This window comes from Bombina bombina, chromosome 1 (genome assembly GCF_027579735.1).
Source record: "Bombina bombina isolate aBomBom1 chromosome 1, aBomBom1.pri, whole genome shotgun sequence".
In the NCBI taxonomy this organism is placed as follows: Eukaryota; Metazoa; Chordata; class Amphibia; order Anura; family Bombinatoridae; genus Bombina; species Bombina bombina.
In genome coordinates, this window is record NC_069499.1 from 710,750,263 (window position 1) to 710,768,416 (window position 18,154).

Below are 18,154 nucleotides of genomic sequence, written 5' to 3' on the forward strand. Positions count from 1 at the left end.
TTCGGTTTCAAACAGACAATGTCACAACAGGGGCATATGTCAATCATCAAGGGATGCAATACTTTCTTGGGTGGAATCTAATTCTTGTCTAATCACTGCGATTCATATACCAGGTGTAGATAATTTGGAAGCGGATTATCTCAGCCGTCAGATTCTACATCCGGGGAGTAATCTCTCCATCCAGATGTGTTCTATCAGATTGTGCAGATGTGGGGTCCTCCAGACATAGATCTGATGGCCTCTCATCTAAACAAGAAGCTTCCCAGATACCTCTCCAGGTCCAGGGATCCTCAGGCGGAAATGATGAATGCTCTAGCAGTTCCATGTTTTTACCAACCTGCTTCCATTTTTTCACCTCTGGGAGTGATCTCAAAGATCATAATGGAACAATCTTATGTGTTTCTGATAGCACCAGCATGGCCTCACAGGTTCTGGTATGCGGTCCTTGGTCACTTCCTATAAGACCAGACCTTCTGTCTCAAGGCCCAGTTTTCCATCAGGATCTCAAATCTCTAAATTTTAAGGCATGGAAATTGAACGCTTAGTTCTTAGTCATAAATGTTTCTCTGACTCCGTAATTAACACTATGATACAGGCTCTTAAGTCTGTTTCAAGTAAGATTTATCATAGGGTTTGGAAAAACCTATATTTCATGATGTTCCACTCTTATTCTTGGCATTCAGAATTCTTAGGATTTTACAGTTTCTTCAGGATGTTTTGGATAAGGGTTTGTCTGCAAATACTTTGAAAGGACTAATTTCTGCTCTTTCTGTCTTATTTCATAGAAAGATTACTAAGCTTCCTGATATTCACTGTTTTGTTCAGGCTTTGATTCGTATCAAACCAGTTATTAAATCTATTTCTCCTCCTTGGAGTCTCAATTTTTTCAATTGAGACTCAATTCTTTCTCAATTTTTTGAAGATTTTACAGGCTCCTCCTTTTGAGCCTATGCATTCTTTGGATATTAAACTACTTTCTTGGAAAGTGTTATTTCTTTTGGCTATCTCTTCTGCTCTCTCTTGTGAGTCTCCTTATCTGATTTTCCATCAAGATAAAGCTGTTTTGTGGACTTCATTTATTTTTTGCCTAAAGTTGTGAATCCTAAGAATATTCTTGAAAGGTCTTGAAATGTCACATTCTTTGGATGTGGTAAGAGCTTTGAAATATTATGTTGAGGCTACTAAAGATTTCAGAAAGACTTCTAGTCTATTTGTTATTTTTTCTGGCTCCAGGAAAGGTCAGAAAGCCTCTGCCATTTCTCTGGCATCTTGGTTGAAACTTTTGATTCACAAAGCTTATTTGGAGGTGGGGTAGTCTCCGCCTCAGAGAATTACAGCTCATTCTACTAGATCAGTTGCCACTTCTTGGGCTTTCAAGAATGACTCTTCAGTTGACCAAATTTGCAAAGCAGCAACTTGGTCTTCTTTGCATACTTTTACTAAATTTTACCATTTTGATGTGTTTGCTTCTTCCAAAGCAGCCTTTGGTAGAAAGGTTCTTCAGAAAACGTAATTATTTTTTGGATTGAATTTCTCAGTGGATTTAGCTGTTATTTTATGCCTCCCTCTCTAGTGACTCGTGAATTTCCACATCTTGGGTATTATATCCTATACGTCACTAGCTCATGGACTCTTGCCACTTACATGAAAGAAAACATAATTTATGTAAGAACTTACCTGATAAATTCATTTCTTTAATAGTGACAAGAGTCCATGAGACCCACCCTTTTTTTTGTGGTTATAATTTTTAGTATAAAGCACTTTATTTTTTCCAGTTCCCCTTTTTGTATGCTTTTTACTCCTTCTTTTACACCTCACCTCTTGGCTACACGTGAACTAAGGTATGAGTGAGGTTGGAGGTGTATTTATAGGCATTTTGAGGTTTGGGAAACTTTGCCCCCTCCTGGTAGGAATGTATATCCCATACGTCACTAGCTCATGGACTCTTGCCACTATGAAAGAAATTAATTTATCAGGTAAGTTCTTACATAAATTATGTTTTCTCTGTTTAACACTCACAAATCTTCCCCTCCATTTCCTAAATAAATAATATAGTAGAGATCAGAGAGAGGAGGGGAGGTGTCTTATGAAAGATAGGCTTTGGTTTTTCTGTCCAGCCACTTATTAAAAGGCCACTGTTGGCTGGTGAGTGCTATACAATCCCAAAATATATCAATCTTGGTGATTTATATTTTTATTACTAGTTGTACACAGTAATCACAGTATACAAGTGGAGATTTTCAATGTAACTTGACTGGAATTTATGAAGCTTTGGTGTAAATGTAATAATATAGTAGAATGAAACTAGAGATATTACACACTAAACAGTAGTATTTTCATTGGGTTTCTCAGGTGGCGAGAAGCAACGTGTTGCAATTGCCCGGGCAATGTTAAAGAACCCACCCATTATTCTTTATGATGAGGCCACATCTTCACTGGATTCCATCACTGAAGAGGTATTGTTAATATTGTTGCTTCATGTATATCATGATATCATAATAAGAGGCATGCTAACACATCTGTAAATCGACATTATAGCTTCAAATGTAATAAAATCAGATTATATGAAAGAGATCATGAAGAAACTCTCACTACTACCCCGACCAGAGGTTGATAAAATCCCCCTTAATCTTGAAAATTATATTCCTGACTTGAAACCTTAAAAATAACATTCCTCCTTCAGCTTCCTTAGCATTTTATCTCAATTGTTCTCAGATTCATCACAGATTTTCTGTATTTTTCATGAAGGGTATTTCCAACAGGAACTGCTTAATTAAACCATTATCAAACTCTTAAAGTGTGTCAATTGTCATTCAATGTGTGAAGAGCCACATCTTCATTCATCTCTTAGATTAAAAAGGAATATATGTTTGTTTATTGAAATACCTGTTATTTTTTTTTACTAATTAACTAAGCGGAATCAGTGCTAAACCATTTTAAAGGGATAGTTGAGTGAAAATTACACTTTCATGATTCAGATAGGGTATACAATTTTAAACAACTTTCCAATACACTTTTATCATCAAATTTTCTTTATTCTCTTGGTATTCTTTGTTGAAAGCTAAACCTAGGTAGGTTCATATGCTAATTTCTAAGAGCTTAAAGGCCGCCTATTATCTAAAAGCATTGGATAGTTTTTCACAGCTAGAGAGCACTAGTTCATGTGTGCCATATAGATAACATTGTGCTCATGCCCGTGGAGTTACTTATGAGAGGGCACTGAATAGCTAAAATGCAAGTCTGTCAAAAGAACTGAAACAATGGGGCAGCCTGCAGAGACTTAGATACAAGGTAATCACAGAGGTAAAAACAGTATTAATGTAACTGTGTTGCTTATGCAAAACTGAGAAATGAGTAATAGAGGGATTATCTATCTTTTTAAACAATAACAATTCTGGAGTAGACTGTCCCTTTAAGGCAATAGAAGTGGGTAGGCTATTCCAATCTCTTATCTTAACTGCACTTGTGCAGATTTCAAGCTATATATGTGTATTGGTTTGTGATTGGTTAACAATGGTTCTTTTGTTCTGGGGGACAGAGAAACCAGTGAAAAGAAAAAAAACATAATCTAAAAATAAAAGCTGCATTATTCATTGCAAACTCTTCTCAAATACGTAGGTACATTATCATGCAGCTTACAATTTGTGTTTAATGTCCTTTTAATTAAATCAAGTACTGCTTCCTAGAAAGGCATGAGTTTAAGGCAGGTTTACCAAATATAACACCGCTGGGCTCAGTACATTTCTCCAACATTTGTAGGAGGTACATTTTTAAATAGGTGCTTAAGTCTCTGTGGGGTTGGGTACTAACGTGTGAGGAGTATAAAAATTAGTTTTCAGTATGATAGATAAATACAAGACTTAGCTGTATTAGAAAATTATAGATCTCCATACTTAAGATTTATGATTAGTGTGTCTTTTAAGCCTTGAATTATTATTAGATGATAAAGGAGATGAGTGTGAGTTGACTATAAGAGAATATATAAGTGAAAGTGTGTGGAGGAGCAACATAATCTTTCAAAGAAAGATCAAGTATGTTTGTTGTTTTTCTTGAGCATAGAAATTAACTGGGAAAGTTGATAGTTTTGCAACTATGGTTTATAGAAACCCCCCTCCATATAGTATATTTTAGATTTATGCTTTAACTCGGGGAAGTCGGTAAACAACTACTCCAGTATTGAACGGATAGTCTACTCCAGAATGTTTGTTTAAAAAAAATAGATAATCCCTTTATTACCCATTCCTCAGTTTTGCATAATCAACACAGTTATATTAATGCACTTTTTACCTCTGTGATCACCTTGTGTCTAAGCTTCTGCAGACGACCTCCTTATCTCAGTTCTTTTGAAAGACTTGTATTTTAGCTAATCAGTGTTGACTCTTAAATAACTCCATGGGAGTGAGCACAATGTAATCTATATGGCACACATGAACTAGCGCTGTTTGTTAAAAATTGTCAAATGCATTCAGATAAGAGGCGGCCTTCAACGGCTTAGAAATTAGCATGACCTTACCTAGATTTAGCTTTCAACACTGAGAACAAAGCAAATTTGATAATAAAAGTAAATTTTGTTTAAAATTGCATGCCCTATCTGAATCACAAAAGTTTAATTTTGTCTAGACTGTCCGTTTAAGAGATATATGATATGTCCAAAGGTGGTGGAATCATTCTTACAAGTAAGTCAAATTGTTTAAGGTGGGGGAGCCGTATGAAGACGTGGGTATTTACTTAGCACTTCTGACGAAATAGAAAAGGTTTTACGGATTATTCAGAAGTGTTTTAATTTGAAATAGATGGGTTTTCGGGGAAAGCCAATAGCTACTTCCCAGTTGGAGGGATTGACCAAGAAATGTTCTAGTTGTACCTATAATTGAATTTGGCATACAAAGTGGTATTACTGTAAAGCTACAGATTTTGGACTCCTAAACTTCCCAATGTCAGTGGCAGGAACTCTTGGGGGCATTTACACCAAATGTAAGAATGTATCAGGTTTTGACGTCTAGGAAGAGGAATGGGTAATGTTTGAAAACAATATAAAACTTAAGGCAGCAAGCGTATCTTAACACCAATAACTCTTCCTAGCTCAGATGGATTTTTTTTGTAAGCCCAGGGTATAATTCACAAGTAGAACTCTTTCAGTAGCTCACTATTATGTGAGTTATATATTACATGAGGGTCTGTAGAGAAATTTTTATTGAGGTTTAAACACCAGAGATGGAAAAAGTACAGACATTATACATCACCACCAAAGACACAGTCGATACTTTCAACAATATCTCAATACTCCATTTATATAGAGCATATGGTCTATAAGCAACATTACGATAGAATATTCAAAATAAACATCTTTTGTTCTTATTCTTTTTAACACAGAAGTACTTAAAAGGACAGTAAAGTCAAAATTAAATTAAAGGGACAGTCAAGTACAATAAAAACCTTTCATGATTCAAATAGGGCATGTAATTTTAAACAACTTTCCAATTTACTTTTATCACCAATTTTGCTTTGTTCTTTTGGTATTCTTAGTTGAAAGCGAAATCTAGGAGGTTCATATGTTAATTTCTTAGACCTTGAAGGCCGCCTCTAATCTAAATGCATTTTGACAGTTTTTCACCACTAGAGGACGTTAGTGCATGTGTTTCATATAGATAATATTGAGCTCATGCATGTGAATTTACTGAGGAGTTAGCACTGATTGGTTAAAATGCAAATCTGTCAAAAGAACTGAAATAAGGGGGCAGTCTGCAGAGGCTTAGATGCAAGGTAATTACAGAGGTAAAACATGTATTATTACATTATTACAAGATATAGTGTATGTAACACTATATCATTTTACAGCTGTGACTTCCATTGTTGGATTTCTTTAGACGTGTGTATAATACAATCAGTTGTCTCTTCAAAGCCTTTCTGATGTCTATTCTGCACTGGAAATTACAGCATACTCTTTCAATGACCCTAACAACTATATATTTATAGCATTCCGAATGTTTTCAATTTTGTATATTATGCATGTCCTTTGTATGCTTTATAGTTTATGTAGACACTTTTTGCTTTGTAGACTTTGATAACCATTTATGAGGGGGAAAAAACACATTGATGCATTCTGTGGTATGTCTCTTTAATTAAGACACAGGGACATACGGTGAGGGAATGGAATTCCTGCAGTGTGCTGAGGAGTAGTACAAACGTGAATATGTATGGTGACTTTACCATCTGCTCTCACGTTGTCAGAATTGACTAGAGGGTTTTTCTTCACACATTGAAGAGATTTGTGTGTTTGTGTATAATATATATGAATATATAATTATTTACTGTAACATGTAAAGCATTTTTTGACTGGTTATAAAATATAGCTAATTGTTGTGGATGAAATGTACACCGGGATTTTGTTTATTCATACATTTGTTAACATAGTTTTATGTGTAGTACCTTTATTTCTCATTACTTTACAGAATATCCTGGGCTCAATGCGTGATATTGTGAAGCACAGAACCTCAGTGTTTATTGCACACAGACTATCTACTATTGTTGATGCCGATGAAATCATTGTTCTGGAAAAGGTAACCAATTTCTTAGCTTCATTATCTGCACATTTTAAAATTATTTTTATTAGAAATTTCACTGGTTATTGGATCACTTATAAATGTAACATTTGGGGAAAAATATGATGATTTAGTCCATTGTAGAAAATGTATTTTAAAATACAAACTTGTGGGTAGTCACTGTGCATAAATAATTATGCATTACATACAATATGGATAAATGTGTGTGTGAGAGTTTATACTAAAACTGTGTTACTGATCAAGATGTGATGCTGATAGACAGAATGCATTTAATGAATTCCCTTCATCAGTATATAAATCTGTGTTCCAGAAGTTAAGAGGTTAATCCGTGTTCAGATGCCACCTCCTACAACCAATCTGTTTGGTGGTCATATTTTCTTTTTAATAGCCAAATCTTGTATGAAACAGATGTATTGGCAATCAAATATTTTTTTATTATTATTTGGACAGGCTGTGGCTTTACAAATTTGGCAATGTCTGTTTAAGAGTTCTCTTTATTGTATGGTCTGTAAATGTAGAAACAGTACCAGAGTCCAGATATTTAAAGTATTATGATTAATGCAAACATAAATAAAAGACTTCACGCTGAAGTCATGTAGTCTTTGTTAATACTTGCCTCATAATTGTTTATGTGAAGAGATTTTTTATTTTGGGTTAGGTGGACCGCTCTCCATAAAGAGACATGGAAGTGAAAGATAAACTGCCATGATTTGCACAAAAGCCCAAATAAATAATAATAGCGGAAAAAAACAAACTCCAACTTCTGTTATCAGATATACCTCTTTCTTTTGGTATTCTTTGTTAAAACTTAGTTCCTTTCCATGAGAGGATACTGCTTAGAAGCACAAAAGAGTCTTAAGTGCTGTATGACAGCAGTGTTTGCAACAATGTCTGTAACAGTGTTTTACATATAGTGCTCAGGACACAGGTATACTCTCATGACACCGAGGTAAAGCTTTATAAAAAGTATTTTCTCATTAATTTTCTTAACCCTCTCGCCACTTTCATTCACCTTTCTAGAAGTGCATCATCAAATACATTTTCTATTTTTCTACATTCAGTAGAATGTACTACAAACTCAATACCCTCAATAATTTCATAGGCACTTCTTGCCTTCTTTGTTATTTTATGGAACAGACCTGATAGTAAGGAACCCTAATCATGTGCTATAGAAAATAAAGAAAACAAGATTTTTACTTAGCAGTAAATCTGTCTTCATGTTCACAGCAACACCACAGGAAAGCCCATCCAGACATATTTATTGGCTGTCCAAATTCCTTGCTCCCTAGGCAGCTTCTAGTCCTGTTATGGCTAACTGAGCTTTTTATCTTTTTGAGGTCAATAAAATGAGAACTATTAAGCTGGGTAATACAGCTATTAATTATCAGTTGCTGGAAATCTGTTAAGTTTAAAACCATGCTTTTAAGCACTTTGCATTTCTTTTTGGGGAGAGGGCTAAATAAATAATACAACTACTAGTAAGATTTTGTTTTAGAAAAAAATAAGTTGCTTCTTTCTCACACGCACAAGTACAGAGTCAATTTGGGGGGGGGAAATCAATATTTTCTGGCAGGCTTTTAGATTAATTTGTTATATAATACTATGCTATTTTACGCAAAGAATTTAAAGTCCTAAGTGAGATTTCTTTCATGTAATTAACAAGAGTCCATGAGCTAGTGACGTATGGGATATACATTCCTACCAGGAGGGGCAAAGTTTCCCAAACCTTAAAATGCCTATAAATACACCCCTCACCACACCCACAAATCAGTTTTACAAACTTTGCCTCCGATGGAGGTGGTGAAGTAAGTTTGTGCTAGATTCTACGTTGATATGCGCTCCGCAGCAAGTTGGAGCCCGGTTTTCCTCTCAGCGTGCAGTGAATGTCAGAGGGATGTGAGGAGAGTATTGCCTATTGAATGCAGTGATCTCCTTCTACGGGGTCTATTTCATAAGGTTCTCTGTTATCGGTCGTAGAGATTCATCTCTTACCTCCCTTTTCAGATCGACGATATACTCTTATATTTACCATTTCCTCTACTGATTCTCGTTTCAGTACTGGTTTGGCTTTCTACAAACATGTAGATGAGTGTCCTGGGGTAAGTAAGTCTTATTTTCTGTGACACTCTAAGCTATGGTTGGGCACTTTATTTATAAAGTTCTAAATATATGTATTCAAACATTTATTTGCCTTGACTCAGAATGTTCAACTTTCCTTATTTCCAGACAGTCAGTTTCATATTTGGGATTATGCTTTAATTATCATATATTTTCTTACCTCAAAAATTTGACTTTTTTCCCTGTGGGCTGTTAGGCTCGCGGGGGCTGAAAATGCTTCTTTTTATTGCGTCATTCTTGGCGCGGACTTTTTTGGCGCAAAAATTCATTTCCGTTTCCGGCGTCATACGTGTCGCCGGAAGTTGCGTCATTTTTGACGTTATTTTGCGCCAAAAATGTCGGCGTTCCGGATGTGGCGTCATTTTTGGCGCCAAAAGCATTTAGGCGCCAAATAATGTGGGCGTTTTATTTGGCGCCAAAAAATATGGGCGTCGCCTTTGTCTCCACATTATTTCAGTCTCATTTTTCATTTGCTTCTGGTTGCTAGAAGCTTGATGTTGGCATTTTTTTCCCATTCCTGAAACTGTCTTATAAGGAATTTGATCTATTTTGCTTTATATGTTGTTTTTTCTCTTACATATTGCAAGATGTCTCACGTTGCATCTGAGCCAGAAGATACTACAGGAAAACCTCTGCCTGCTGGATCTACCAAAGCTAAGTGTATCTGCTGTAAACTTTTGGTAGCTATTCCTCCAGCTGTTGTTTGTATTAAATGTCATGACAAACTTGTTAATGCAGATAATATTTCCTTTAGTGATGTACCATTGCCTGTTGCAGTTCCCTCAACATCTAAGGTGCAGAATGTTCCTGATAACATAAGAGATTTTGTTTCTGAATCCATAAAGAAGGCTTTGTCTGTTATTTCTCCTTCTAGTAAACGTAAAAAGTCTTTTAAATCTTCTCTCTCTACAGATGAATTTTTAAATGAACACCATCATTCTGATTCTTTGGACTCTTCTGGTTCAGAGGATTCTGTCTCAGAGATTGATGCTGATAAATCTTCATATTTATTTAAGATGGAATTTATTCGCTCTTTACTTAAAGAAGTACTAATTGCTTTAGAAATAGAGGATTCTAGTCCTCTTGATACTAATTCTATACGTTTGGATAAGGTTTTTAAAGCTCCTGCGGTTATTCCAGAAGTCTTTCCTGTTCCTAATGCTATTTCTGCAGTAATTGCTAAGGAATGGGATAGATTGGGTAATTCATTTACTCCTTCTAAACGTTTTAAGCAATTATATCCTGTTCCGCCTGACAGGTTAGAATTTTGGGACAAAATCCCTAAAGTTGATGGGGCTATTTCTACCCTTGCTAAACGTACTACCATTCCTACATCAGATGGTACCTCGTTTAAGGATCCTTTAGATAGAAAAATTGAATCTTTTCTAAGAAAAGCTTATCTATGTTCAGGTAATCTTCTTAGACCTGCTATATCATTGGCTGATGTTGCTGCAGCTTCAACTTTTTGGTTGGAAACTCTAGCGCAACAAGTAACAAATCGTGATTCTCATGATATTATTATTCTTCTCCAGCATGCTAATAATTTCATCTGTGATGCCATTTTTGATATTATTAGAGTTGATGTTAGATTTATGTCTCTGGCTATCTTAGCCAGAAGAGCTTTATGGCTTAAGACTTGGAATGCTGATATGGCTTCTAAATCAACTCTACTTTCCATTTCTTTCCAGGGAAACAAATTATTTGGTTCTCAGTTGGATTCTATTATTTCAACTGTTACTGGTGGGAAAGGAACTTTTTTACCACAGGATAAAAAGTCTAAAGGTAAAAACAGGGCTAACAATCGTTTTCGTTCCTTTCGTTTCAACAAAGAACAAAAGCCTGATCCTTCGTCCTCAGGAGCAGTTTCAGTTTGGAAACCATCTCCAGTCTGGAATAAATCCAAGCCTGCTAGAAAGGCAAAGCCTGCTTCTAAGTTCACATGAAGGTACGGCCCTCATTCCAGTTCAGCTGGTAGGGGGCAGGTTACGTTTTTTCAAAGAAATTTGGATCAATTCTGTTCACAATCTTTGGATTCAGAACATTGTTTCAGAAGGGTACAGAATTGGTTTCAAGATGAGACCTCCTGCAAAGAGATTTTTTCTTTCCCATGTCCCAGTAAATCCAGTGAAAGCTCAAGCATTTCTGAATTGTGTTTCAGATCTAGAGTTGGCTGGAGTAATTATGCCAGTTCCAATTCCGGAACAGGGGATGGGGTTTTATTCAAATCTCTTCATTGTACCAAAGAAGGAGAATTCCTTCAGACCAGTTCTGGATCTAAAATTATTGAATCGTTATGTAAGGATACCAACGTTCAAGATGGTAACTGTAAGGACTATATTGCCTTTTGTTCAGCAAGGGAATTATATGTCCACAATAGATTTACAGGATGCATATCTGCATATTCCGATTCATCCAGATCATTGTCAGTTCCTGAGATTCTCTTTTCTAGACAAGCATTACCAATTTGTGGCTCTACCGTTTGGCCTTGCTACAGCTCCAAGAATTTTCACAAAGATTCTCGGTGCCCTTCTGTCTGTAATCAGAGAACAGGGTATTGTGGTATTTCCTTATTTGGACGATATCTTGGTACTTGCTCCGTCTTTACATTTAGCAGAGTCTCATACGAATCGACTTGTGTTGTTTCTTCAAGATCATGGTTGGAGGATCAATTTACCAAAAAGTTCTTTGATTCCTCAAACAAGGGTAATCTTTCTGGGTTTCCAGATAGATTCAGTGTCCATGACTTTGTCTTTAACAGACAAGAGACGTCTAAAATTGATTACAGCCTGTCGAAACCTTCAGTCTCAATCATTCCCTTCGGTAGCCTTATGCATGGAAATTCTAGGTCTTATGACTGCTGCATCGGACGCGATCCCCTTTGCTCGTTTTCACATGCGACCTCTTCAGCTCTGTATGCTGAACCAATGGTGCAGGGATTACATGAAGATATATCAATTAATATCTTTAAAACCGATTGTTCGGCACTCTCTAACGTGGTGGACAGATCACCATCGTTTAATTCAGGGGGCTTCTTTTGTTCTTCCGACCTGGACTGTAATTTCAACAGATGCAAGTCTCACAGGTTGGGGAGCTGTGTGGGGATCTCTGACGGCACAAGGAGTTTGGGAATCTCAGGAGGTGAGATTACCGATCAATATCTTGGAACTCCGTGCAGTTTTCAGAGCTCTTCAGTTTTAGCCTCTTCTGAAGAGAGAATCGTTCATTTGTTTTCAGACAGACAATGTCACAACTGTGGCATACATCAATCATCAAGGAGGGACTCACAGTCCTCTGGCTATGAAAGAAGTATCTCGAATTTTGGTTTGGGCGGAATCCAGCTCCTGTCTAATCTCTGCGGTTCATATCCCAGGTGTAGACAATTGGGAAGCGGATTATCTCAGTCGCCAAACGTTGCATCCGGGCGAATGGTCTCTTCACCCAGAGGTATTTCTTCAGATTGTTCAAATGTGGGGGTTCCCAGAGATAGATCTGATGGCCTCTCATCTAAACAAGAAACTTCCCAGGTATCTGTCCAGATCCCGGGATCCTCGGGCGGAGGCAGTGGATGCATTATCACTTCCTTGGAAGTATCATCCTGCCTATATCTTTCCGCCTCTAGTTCTTCTTCCAAGAGTAATCTCCAAGATTCTGAGGGAATGCTCGTTTGTTCTGCTAATAGCTCCGGCATGGCCTCACAGGTTTTGGTATGCGGATCTTGTCCGGATGGCATCTTGCCAACCATGGACTCTTCCGTTAAGACCAGACCTTCTGTCTCAAGGTCCTTTTTTCCATCCGGATCTGAAATCCTTAAATTTAAAGGTATGGAGATTGAACGCTTGATTCTTGGTCATAGAGGTTTCTCTGACTCCGTGATTAATACTATGTTACAGGCTCGTAAATCTGTATCTCGAGAGATATATTATAGAGTCTGGAAGACTTATATTTCTTGGTGTCTTTCTCATCATTTTTCTTGGCATTCTTTTAGAATACCGAGAATTTTACAGTTTCTTCAGGATGGTTTAGATAAGGGTTTGTCCGCGAGTTCTTTGAAAGGACAAATCTCCGCTCTTTCTGTTCTTTTTCACAGAAAGATTGCTATTCTTCCTGATATTCATTGTTTTGTACAAGCTTTGGTTCGTATAAAACCTGTCATTAAGTCAATTTCTCCTCCATGGAGTTTGAATTTGGTTTTGGGAGCTCTTCAAGCTCCTCCGTTTGAACCTATGCATTCATTGGACATTAAATTACTTTCTTGGAAAGTTTTGTTCCTTTTGGCCATCTCTTCTGCTAGAAGAGTTTCTGAATTATCTGCTCTTTCGTGTGAGTCTCCTTTTCTGATTTTTCATCAGGATAAGGCGGTGTTGCGAACTTCTTTTGAATTTTTACCTAAAGTTGTGAATTCCAACAACATTAGTAGAGAAATTGTGGTTCCTTCATTATGTCCTAATCCTAAGAATTCTAAGGAGAAATCATTGCATTCTTTGGATGTTGTTAGAGCTTTGAAATATTATGTTGAAGCTACGAAATCTTTCCGTAAGACTTCTAGTCTATTTGTTATCTTTTCCGGTTCTAGGAAAGGCCAGAAAGCTTCTGCCATTTCTTTGGCATCTTGGTTGAAATCTTTAATTCATCTTGCCTATGTTGAGTCGGGTAAACTTCCGCCTCAAAGAATTACAGCTCATTCTACTAGGTCAGTTTCTACTTCCTGGGCGTTTAGGAATGAAGCTTCGGTTGACCAGATCTGCAAAGCAGCAACTTGGTCCTCTTTGCATACTTTTACTAAATTCTACCATTTTGATGTATTTTCTTCTTCTGAAGCAGTTTTTGGTAGAAAAGTTCTTCAGGCAGCGGTTTCAGTTTGAATCTTCTGCTTATGTTTTTTGTTAAACTTTTATTTGGGTGTGGATTATTTTCAGCAGGAATTGGCTGTCTTTATTTTATCCCTCCCTCTCTAGTGACTCTTGTGTGGAAAGATCCACATCTTGGGTAGTCATTATCCCATACGTCACTAGCTCATGGACTCTTGTTAATTACATGAAAGAAAACATAATTTATGTAAGAACTTACCTGATAAATTCATTTCTTTCATATTAACAAGAGTCCATGAGGCCCACCCTTTTTTGTGGTGGTTATGATTTTTTTGTATAAAGCACAATTATTCCAATTCCTTATTTTATATGCTTCGCACTTTTTTTCTTATCACCCCACTTCTTGGCTATTCGTTAAACTGATTTGTGGGTGTGGTGAGGGGTGTATTTATAGGCATTTTAAGGTTTGGGAAACTTTGCCCCTCCTGGTAGGAATGTATATCCCATACGTCACTAGCTCATGGACTCTTGTTAATATGAAAGAAATGAATTTATCAGGTAAGTTCTTACATAAATTATGTTTTTCTTGAAAAACTAGAGATCATAGAGGTTTAAAATATTAAGCTAAAATTATTTCAAATGGCACTGTTCTCAAAGAGCCCATACCTACATTAGTCTGATTATATTATGGTTAGTAATGAGGCAACAGAAAGGATCGGTACATTCAAGCACTGCAATCTAAATTCACTCACATCGCTCTATCATATGCACAGACACTACCCATGGATTGTAGAATGTGGCTTATGTTTCTGAGCTGAAGTCTCGGCAAATATGTCAACACCACTGTCACTTTTATTACCATAAAAGATAAAAGCAACTTGTTATACATATGTTATGAAGAGTGATTATGTGTATTCACACTGCCCTATACAGTATTTACTATATATTACTCGTGGACTCCATGGCGTGAGTGTTAGTTCCCAGGAGTATTGGATCGTGTACTCTCACCACCTGTATGAAAGAAAACATAATTTATGCTTACCTGATAAATTAATTTCTTTCCTGGTGGTGAGAGTCTGAGACCCCTCCCAATGTTTTTTTAGGGTTTATTTGTTTCTTTGGGCACAGATTTTTTTCCCTGCTCCTTATTATGTCTCTCTTTCCTTTTTTCTTACCTCACTTTGCTTGGCTATAGGTTAGACTAAGGGATGTGTGAGGTGGGAGGTGTTATATAGAGCTCTTTGGGGTTTGGGAATCTTTGCCTCCTCCTAGTGGTAGAGAAGGATTAATGGATCGTGAACTCTCACCACCATGAAAGAAATTAATTTTTCTGGTAAGCATGAATTGTGTTTTTTTAAGATGCTTTGGGCAAGTGTGTTTTAGTTAATTTGCTGTTTAACCTTTTTAAACCTATTTTCTGAAGTTTTTTTTTTAGTCTTTTGCACGTAGTGTATTTACTTACTGTGATATCTATTGGAAAGAGGGGTCTTTAGTCTTTCCAAAGTGGGATCTCATTATCCTTCTGTTTTATGGATGGAAATAGACCTTGATGCCTAGTTAGGGCTAGGGTGGATAACAATCAATGATTTTTTTTTTTAATAAAATGCTTTTTGAGGAAAAATCTATCTAAATATAGTTTCTGTTTAAGATACATTATAATCTAAAGGTTATTCATCCTGAATTATAGACTATTTTTTAATTGTATAGCAAGATGCTTTCTATTCATGGCTGTAATGTTTAATTTTTTAGTAAATGTCATTAATCCATTTACTTTCAGAGGTTTCAATCAGATTATTTTGGGCATTTTGTCTATCTTGAAGATATTATCATATATTATTGGTTTTGTAGTTCTCAAAACTGTGAATTTGTGTCTACATAAATAACATTCCCCTTCTTCACAGCAAAGATTTTATAAAATAAACATACAGAGTTCAGAAATAGAGCTTAAAGGGACATGAAATCTTGAAAGATAACTTTTGGGTTTCAGGTAGAGCATACAATTTTCATATTTCATATTTACTTCTATTTTCAAATTTGCTTCATTCCCTTGGTATACTTTCTTGAAGTAAAGCAATGCTCTACTGGGGCCTAACTGAGCACATTGGGTGAGACAGTGACAAGCAGCTAGCTCACAGTAGTGCATTGTATCTGAGCCTTCCTATGTATGCTTTTCAACAAGGGATACAAGAGAATAAAGAAAATAAAAATAAATAATTGGAAAATTGTTAAAAAATTGCATGTTCTTTCGGAATCATGCCAGTTTAATTTTGACTTTACTGTCCCTTTAATTACTCCCCTGCAAATCTATGTACACAAAATCAGCCCATACTCATTTTCAAGAAGCTCACAAAAAAGAAGATTGTTTGGAGTGGATTACTGTGAGGAGGGAGAGGCAAACATTAACAATGAAATATAATGTTATTGTTTTAGTTAAATAAAACTATTTCAAATTGTTATTATTAAGGTAATCATTATTTTCCCCCTTCAAATATGAATCATTAACCTATTAAACTGGAGATAGTTCCCCTCCTAATAATTTAATTCATTTCAATGATCTATCTATGCATATCTAAAGCTATATAAGCAAATCAGTTATAGTCTGATATAACTGGAAACGTAATCTGATAATCTGATAAATTGTTAATCTAAAAATGAAAACAATGATTTAAATCGGTTTTACGGACTAGTGATTTAAATTAAATCCACCCTGGTTAAGGCAGGTGTTAACCAAAACTTTGGGAGTCACCTGCAATTTATAGTGGTATGTGACCCCTTAATTAGAATAGGGACATCCCCTCTGTCTAGTGAGAGATTTTATCCCCGTCTAAGTCAAATGGGTATTTGTTCCCTTCCATAGAATAACACACTGGGAACAGGTGACTATATGGTAGGATATGGGAAGCTATCCATACAGTATTCACAATGATGCGACTGTAGTAGCGCATTCATCTCACTTCAAAAACATTTTGACAAGTTCATTGTCCCATCAGTAGGTGCTTTCTGCCATCTCAAAAAGCGAACTACTATTGTTCAAAAGTTACTTTCACACTCTTTATGCATTTTCCAATTCCATTAGATCCAGAAACAAACAAAAGTATTTTTTTAGGAGATATACTACAGGAATCAGCTGTAATTCAAGAGGTTCTGATGTCCCAGCAGAGATAGGGTTTTTGTTTTCAAGGCCTATACTTGATCTGAGAGCCCTGAAGGTTTTCTGTTTTGTTTTTTTCATGTACAAAATAAGTTTTAGACGGTGGCACATCTGGCTGTCTTGAAACTTTTTAATGTGAATGATTTTCTGGTATGTTATTCCAGCTCCAGTAATTCTACCTTCAGATTAAAATAAACATTTGGGATTCCAGGTGGTTATTGAACATAATGTGACCACTTCTGATATCAAGCTTACATGATAGCTATCAGCAAGTGTCAGGTTCTGTTAATTTAAAGGTCTAATTATCTGCCATTTCTTCTATTTCAGCAGGAAGATAGAACAGGAACCTTTTGGTAATTCCCCCCCCCCCCCCCCAAGCATTTTATCTGTCCTTATAGGTCAGATTTACTTCTGTGACCAAATATGCTTCCTGATATCCTTTGTTGAAGCTTAGCTCCTTTTAATGAGAGCATCCTGAAGTATGTTAAGAAGTATGCACTTGTCTTGTGTGCTGTATGTATAATGGTTTTGCAATTATTGATGCCATATAAAGTTCTAGGCATCTGCACTCTATTGAGGCTACCTAAGAATGCTTTTGTGGAAAGGAGCTATGTTTCTTTCATACATGTGGTGAGAGTCCACGAACCATTACTCCTGAGAATTACTCTTCCCTACCACTAGGATGAGACACAGATTCCCAAACCCCAAGAACTCTATAAAACTCCTCCCACCTCACCAGTACCTCAGTCTTGTCTTTACTGCCACTAGGGGTGGCCGAAGAATGAAAATGTGCATTTGATTCTTCAGAGAGTTGGGTTCTAATACCAAGTTGAGTCCCGTTTACCCACAGAGTACAGTGTTTGTCAGAGGTATGTGTTTGGGGTATTGGAAATGCCAGATATTTATCCAGTGGGGATTTAGTTACATACCTTTCCATGGGGGTCACAGGGACTTGTCCTTTGCCTCAGCCTGTTGGTTCGTTGATTTACTCCTATTCCAGTTCCTCTGCTGTTATGTTTCAGCACTGGTCTTGGCTTCCTACTGGTTTCCTCCAGTAGCAGAGTGCCTTTGGTACTATATTTTTATTTACTTGGCACTCGATAAGTCATTTAGGTTATCACAATATATATTGTTATATATGTACATTGCCTTGGGACAGTTATTTGATATTTCCCCTTTAAAATTGTTAATATGTTTATTTTTATTTGCGTCATTTTTTTGCTTGCATATATTTTTTTGACACTCCTGCGTTTTCATTTGCGTACTTATTTTGATGCACATTGAAGCATACCGGCCTTCGGGTATGTATGCTTCGGTGTGATAGTGTGCGCGCTTTTTGGTGCCCTTTTTCTTTTATATATTTGCCTTCTACTAGTCATTAGCCTGCAAAGGTTAATGTTTCTAGTTCTGAGGCTGCTGTGTGGGTGTGTTTTTTCTCTCCTTGTTGATCAAAAGTTTTACTCAATCCTTTTATTTTATGTTAAGCATATTCATTCTCTTTTTAAGGGAAGTTT

General features: G+C 36.5%; 1 protein-coding gene across 1 annotated transcript in view; it reads left to right on the forward strand.

Annotated features, from left to right (window-relative positions):
- ABCB7 (ATP binding cassette subfamily B member 7) overlaps nucleotides 1-18,154 on the forward strand; it is a 558,087-nt gene that overhangs the window by 505,874 nt on the left and 34,059 nt on the right. The window contains exons 14-15 of the mRNA XM_053699205.1: nucleotides 2,353-2,456; nucleotides 6,453-6,560. Of these exons, the coding sequence (XP_053555180.1) occupies nucleotides 2,353-2,456; nucleotides 6,453-6,560 (212 nt within the window). The remainder of the gene's footprint in view (nucleotides 1-2,352; nucleotides 2,457-6,452; nucleotides 6,561-18,154) is intronic.